Raw genomic sequence first — 7051 nt, forward strand, 5'->3', positions numbered from 1 at the left:
CTCTCTTCATCACCAAACCCGACACTGTAGTGCAACAGTGCTGTGGGGGCTCTGCCTCCTCGGGGCTTGTTTCCGTGCGGAAGCTTCCACGATTTGTCTTCTGGAGTCAATGAGGAGCTGCCACGTCGGTACGTTTCACGTGGGCTGAATGCGATTAGGTTTTTTTTTTTGTTTCTGTCGTGGCTTAATTTGATTGGTTTAGTAGGTGGTGTTCCCCCATTGAAGTTTATTAAACCGAAGTTAGTTTAGTCCCCGCCTGCTCTGGCTTGCTGACTCGGGGGACTCCAGCTCCCGTTGCTCAGTTTACTAGATGCAAAGTTTGCTATCATCCAATCAGATTCCTGTAAATTTTGTAAAGTACATAAATTAGTTTTTTTCTTTTTCTTTTTTTGGGTTGGGTAATAACAATTATTGGATTGCTTTGTTAATGTTCTGTTTAAGTTTAACAGTTGAACAAGGGAAAAATACTGGGTTCATTCATTGGTTTTGCCGTTTTGGGATAAATTTGAGATTGTTGGATTGCTAACATTTTGAGATTTGGACCGAATTTTATTTAACTATGAATTATATGAGATCTGAAGATATTCACGTACTATTTATTATGGGTTAAAAAGTACATAACCGTTAAAATATACCCTCAAATAATTAAAATCACTTTTTTTTTTAATTATGGCAAACTGCGTGCGGATGTGCTGAAACCAATATCCCCATTAACAATGCATTTCGTGCATGCAACATCAAATTCAAACACAAGTTAGGGTAACACTCTTCAGTAGAGCGGTTCTAACTTTATATTCTCTTGAATTACTGAGAATGATCCTAACTTAAATAATTTTTTCGCGGTTTTTAAATTTTACACTAGTATATATAATAATACATCATAAATTAGATGATAAAAAATAGAAACTTAGATGAATCTTCGATGAAAGTTTTTGAAAACTTAAAAAGAACCAAGGGTGTCGTATCAATTTTTAAAAAACTTAAAAGAGTAACCGTATGAAACAATGTTATAATGGAGTTATCCTCTCTAATATGAGTGTCTGTAACATAGCATTGGCCTAATTTTGATGCCAAGGAATGAGATTTTGAAAAGCATGAAGAGCCAGGCGTAAAGGAAATTGACAAAATGAAGAAACAAACCGTCTAAAATTCGGCAGCAAAATTAGGTAGCGTGTGTGCGTTAATGTCAGCGAGCACTCGGGGAATGTCTTTTCGTTATCTGACCGATCAACTTAGGTGACACAACATTTCCACTTGGGCCATGCAGAGTGGACAAAAGTGATATTCATGTCTTGGAACTCTATGTAAAAGCTAAAGTGCCCATTTTTTTTATTTTTATTTTACATTAATCGAAATTAAGCACTTAAGATTTTGCCATCAAAGAGATCTATTTACTGTTAATTATTCGTTCACGGTTCACTTAATATGAGGATTTGTTGACCGACAAAATGCTCATGGAATTGCTTCGGAAAGTAGTCGTACGCATACGCACTCCAAAAAATATTATATATCTTCTTTGAGTGTGCTACTTGCTTTAATCATAATATAGAACCCTTATCTAATATCTCGAAGTTTGTTGGGTTGATAAATTCTACTAACATGGTAATATCGATATACCTTTATTTGAGTTATTGGTATACGATTGTTCTTATAAAAAGAAAAGTTAAAAGTTTTTATAAGGATTGAATAATTATTTTGTAAATTTTTGTAAGTGTGAGATAGATTTTATAAGTTGTTCCCAATTAATTGGCTGATGGAACTTAATTTATCCTCTATAATGAAGGGAAGTGGTTCGACCTTTCTTAAAATTCATTTACAAGCTGAACTTATATTTACATTTCATATGAGAAAGTTTGATTTTACTCGAATATCACTAAATAATTAATTTTTAATTTGTCCCTTTTCTTTTAGAGTATTTATTTGAAATTCAAGAAGGTATGAAAGAATGGGGGGGGTATAAATTTTGTAAACCATCATCAAGGACCCCGTAGATTTGGATTGGAAATGGGGACAAGGATAGGAAAACAAAAGTTGTTAAGGTAGGTGAGAGTATATCATGGAGTATACTAATCTTGTCTTTCAATGATGTCAATGTATTTGGAAGTAGGTTTAGGTGAAACAAATTTGACAACTAAGAGAGTGATGTAAGTGAAGAGTAGTTAGTTGCCTTGCTGGCTTGTACTCTAAAATTTCTAATTCCGAATGTTTTTTTTTTTTTTTTTTAAATCTGATACGTACGTTTCAAGACTTGCAAGCATTGTTCTCTACCTAACAATTGCAAAATCCAGATGCCTCCTCCCCATTTGATGAGAGAGGAGCCGGGTGTTGTTTTCTCACCCCCCACGGATAACGAAGGCTGAAATAGACATTGAAAGCAATGCGCTTTTGGTACATTTGCATGTAATTTGAGGGGGTATATTAACTTATAATCCACTGCAATTAAGCAGTTGAATACAGCGAGTGAGGGAATAATTGCGTACAATTATGATCTAAAATTGAGTGTATAATTTAATTTAATCAAAGCCACACACATGATACGCCTAAACAGTGTTAAAGTTTGAGTAAAATAAGTAGTAGAATGATGGCATGTAATTACTTTTTATTTTAAATGTATACCATCGAATAAGACGAATGACCAAAAATTTATATAAAAAAAAATTTTGAGTTAATATAATATGAAAGCTTATTCCACAAAAAAAAAAGAAAAAAAAAACCAATATAAGAAGCTAGGCCCAATGGACGAGCACAGACTAGGCCCAGAAATGCAATATGAAACGTCGTCGGATCACTGATTCAACGACATCATCCATCTGCGTCCGGTATTTTCTCAGCATCATCCAACTCAACCAACCACCGGTGCCACGTGCAGTTCCACTATTGGTTGGTGATAAATCTCCATAACCAAAATGAAACGCTCGCCGTCTCTCCTGAATCTCTCGGGAAGAGTAAAACAAAATCAATAATCGAGAGTGGGTGTGTATTAGTTAATTGAATGGGAACCATTTCTTGTACTAATACTGTTAGTTTGAACGGAGCTTGTACTCGTTTCTTCGCCGCTGACAGTCTTAGCTCCAAAGCATCGTCGGTCTTCTTCAACAACAGAACTTGGAAGCTCAAATTGAGACCGTTAGTAGCATCGTCGTCGTCGTCATCAATGGCGACTAATTTCCAAGTTACTGCATCGTCATCTATTGGTAATTAGTAGTACGAGTTGAAGTGATTACCATGTGTGCGAGTGTGATATTATTGTTTGATTTAATTTGTGAATGAAGGTGCAGTGAAAGAGGAACAAAAGGGCGCGTCTTCTGGTGGGGTGGGTGAGAATGATTTGCTGATTGTCGGTCCTGGCGTTCTGGGTCGTTTAGTGGCCGAGCAATGGAGGCAGGTATTAATGAATTTAGTGTTGTCTGTAGTCTCTATATTAATGGAAACAAAGAGTAAAGGGTATGTTTTTGGGAAAGGCATATTTCTTTTTGAAAAAAATCGCTTGCTGTGAATTATAAGTGCCCAAGTGATTGATTGTGGATGCTAGTTTACCATTAGCTGCCAAACCACTCGCATGGGTGGGGAGATGGAGAGTGGATGGACAGTGGGTAAGCATTCACTGCGAGTAAAGGCAATTATTTTCCAAACGTTTTAACAGCAGTCTCAGATATACCCTTTGGTGCGCAGTGTATGATTTGCAGAAAGAGTCTGAGATTTTGGGGTTTTATTGTTGAGTAGGAACATCCAGGCTGTCAAATTTATGGGCAGACAATGACTGCAGATCATCATGATGAGTTGATCAACATGGGGATTACTCCATCTTTGAAATGGACTGAAGCAACTCAGAAGTTTCCCTATGTCATTTTTTGTGCTCCGCCTTCCAGGTCTTTGGATTACCCTGGTGATGTCAGGTGATCACTACACACCATTCTTTCTGAAAGCTGGGAAATGTATTGAAGATTAAAAAAAAAAATTGAATCTTGTTATATAGTGTATGATCTTGTTGGAACGGTAAAAAAAGCTTTGTCTTTTTTTATTCTAGATAGGAATGTAAATGTATATGTTCGTAGGATGGCTGCAATCCATGCTGGCTCGAACAAGTGCTTTACATTTGCCTACTTTTTAATTGAAAAACAATTAGGTAGTAGTGATGTTGTGAGGGATACTTGATCCTCAAAACATATTTACTTGGTAATTTGATGAATTTATACTTAAAAACAGGTCTCCACCTTTCCTATGGTCAGTAATGATCCCTTGTGAATTGATCTCCAGTTATTTTGAGGCGTTAAAAAAGCATCCTTATCTTGCTCAATAATCAATATAACTTTGTTTTTAGTTGAAAATGACGGAAGTTTACCGTACCTATCTTAAACATAAGAATACCTATCATTTCATTTTTACTAGCTTGTTTGATATTAACGCAATTCCATAATGAATACAATGGCTTAGAAAAAGGATGTTAACAAAATAGAACTACGAAGGGAAATTCTGCTGAGCGTATTTACTCAGCTATGTGAATCTTCCTTTATTAATAAGAGAGGATTAGTTAATCGTTTTCTGTGCTCTTATCACTTATTTTTTCTGAGCTCAGTTTTTGGACTTTTAACTAAGCAGGCTTGCTGCTTTGAGTTGGAATGGTGAAGGCTCTTTCTTGTTTACTTCAAGCTCAGCTATATATGATTGCAGCGACAATGGAGCATGTGATGAGGTGCCTCTAACAATAAAATATGTCATTAATATTTGACTTCAGATTTTTTTCTGAACAGCAATTTGTCTTATTGTCTAATCTCAATCTGTCACTTGGTTTGGTGACATGACATACCAAGTCTTACACTGATTTTTTTTTCATCTGTGAGATTTTCTTGTTTGGTGTAAGGCGATTTGAACTGTCTCTTAATATCTTTTACAGGACAGTCCAGTTGTGCCAATTGGAAGGAGCCCTAGGACAGATGTCCTGTTAAAGGCTGAGAAAGTAATACTGGAATTTGGTGGCTGTGTTCTTAGATTGGCAGGACTTTACATATCCTTATGTTATTTGGTGGAAAAATTTCAAGGACTTCCGTTACTATTAAAAAGTCCTGGGATTTTTAGTGCAAATTGGCATTATATATGTGTTAAACTTAACTATTAACACAAAGCTGATAGGGGTGCACATGTTTATTGGTTACAAAAGGGGACTGTTGACAGTCGTCCAGATCATATCCTGAATCTGATACACTATGAGGTGAATACATTGGTCTTGTTTATTGCCTCAACTTGAAATTTATCTGTAATTTTAATACCTTGGACTTGGAGGCTTGAAATTGATCGTTCATTTATTTGTTCTATGTTCACTTAATTTTCTTTCTGCATTTTGATTATCTATAAATGCACTTACATCCTCCACTTTTATGCCACACTTAATATGGTTTTTAACATCGGTCTTGCATTGTCTACCATTTCCTTGCATTCTTTTAATGCATATCTGTGATTAGTGGTTGTATAGTTATGCTGGAAAATCGAACCAAGTGTTTGTTAATTTTTGTGCTTTCTGATCAGGATGCAGCTTCCCTCTCGATTGCAATTTTGAAGAAAAAAATTCGTGGCCAAATTTTCTTGGGTTGTGATAACCACCCTTTATCCAGGTTGGCACGTAATATTCATATCTGTGAAAAGAGAAAATAAACTATACAGAGTTTTCTTTAAGACGTTAAGATCCCCCAACTACACACTCACACTCAGATGATTAGCTTGTTTCTTAGTGCCCTATTATTTTAAAGAGACTGATACAACTAGTTTTCCATATAAAGGAGTAATGTATACGTAATTGCAGCCCTCATTTATCTTTTGGTGACTGGCTTCTATCTTCTTGATCTCTTTGCAGGCAGGAAATCATGGATTTGGTTGCTAAAAGTGGAAAGTTCAGTAAAAAGTTTGAGGGCTTCACAGGTAAGCTTCTTAATTACATCTAAGTGGACAATCGGGACTTAATAATCATCTCTACTTTTTCCAAAAGATGTATTATGTAATCTTTCTTTAAGTATATCATCATTCAACATACTCATTCTTTTTGTGGTAACATTTTTCTTTTTTCAACCAGTGGAAACATATTCTTTGTTTCCCAGTATCATGATCCCCCAACTCATGTATTTTACATTTGCAGGCACTAGTGGCCCATTAGGTAAGAGATTAAACAACTCAAAAACTCAAGAGGAAATAGGATGGGAGCCAAAGTACCCCAGCTTTGCTCACTTCCTCGGAGTAGCTGAATAACCATAGCCGCAATTGGCAACATTAGGTTACTTGACCATTGAACTGCTGACTGATATTTGTTTGTCACCGTCAGATACATACTTTTTACCATACGTGTGAAAAAAAAGAGTTGCAAAAGCTATTTATATATGAATATTTACCTTTGGCACATGTTCTGAGCTGTGAAATTCGTCGAGTCATTGTTGTCAAACAGTAGTTTTTCCTCTGCAATTATTGCTCTTAACAGGCCATTTTGGCCTTCGCCTTGCAGAAGGTTAGCGTTTCTGTACTAATATCACTGAAACTTCGTTCACTCTTGATGTGAGTGAGAATTGATAGGTCAATAGAAAGCATTTGGACATATACTATTAGTTCTTTTCTGCCGCTGCTGGTCGGCAAATGAAGAGTGAAATGCCGTTACGACGATGGCCAATTTTGTATAGGTCAAGATTAGGGAACCTTAACACGCTATCGCTCAATATATCAGTACAAGTAATGAAGCAAACCAGTAAATTTATGGTGTGCGATTTAGCCAATTGATCGTAATAAAGTTCATTTGACAAAGAAGCAACCTCATGGGATGAGATATTAACAATTGAAAATGGCAATTCTGTGTCGTCATAATTTAACTCAACATGGCAATCAGATGTGCTGCTACCATCATGACCATTTCACGCCAATGCCAAGCTCTAGATTTCATTGCTTTCATGTTTTCGTACTTGGGTTATTTTTACATGCCTCCCCTGAGGTTTCACCTAATTCCAGTTTAATACAAAGTATCTCCGTATTTACACTCTCCTCCCCTACAGTTAGTATAAAGTTAAGTATGGCATCA

General features: G+C 36.1%; 1 protein-coding gene across 3 annotated transcripts; it reads left to right on the plus strand.

Annotated features, from left to right (window-relative positions):
- The first annotated feature begins 2836 nt into the window (after positions 1 to 2836).
- Positions 2837 to 6579, plus strand: LOC102613116 (uncharacterized). 3 transcript variants are annotated; one of them, XM_052441824.1, is made up of 8 exons: positions 2837 to 3194; positions 3279 to 3385; positions 3724 to 3896; positions 4600 to 4693; positions 4895 to 5209; positions 5524 to 5609; positions 5849 to 5913; positions 6128 to 6579. In XM_052441824.1, exons 1-5 carry the CDS (start codon positions 2993 to 2995, stop codon positions 5114 to 5116), a joined length of 798 nt encoding a protein of 265 aa, XP_052297784.1. In that variant the 5' UTR covers positions 2837 to 2992; the 3' UTR covers positions 5117 to 5209; positions 5524 to 5609; positions 5849 to 5913; positions 6128 to 6579. The 3 variants fall into 3 exon arrangements, with proteins under 3 accessions (XP_052297784.1, XP_052297780.1, XP_052297773.1); XM_052441820.1 differs by having other exon boundaries at positions 2838 to 3194; positions 3273 to 3385; positions 5531 to 5609; XM_052441813.1 differs by having other exon boundaries at positions 2839 to 3194; positions 3273 to 3385.
- Positions 6580 to 7051: the final 472 nt, after the last annotated feature.

This window comes from Citrus sinensis, chromosome 1 (genome assembly GCF_022201045.2).
Source record: "Citrus sinensis cultivar Valencia sweet orange chromosome 1, DVS_A1.0, whole genome shotgun sequence".
Lineage (NCBI taxonomy): Eukaryota > Viridiplantae > Streptophyta > Magnoliopsida > Sapindales > Rutaceae > Citrus > Citrus sinensis.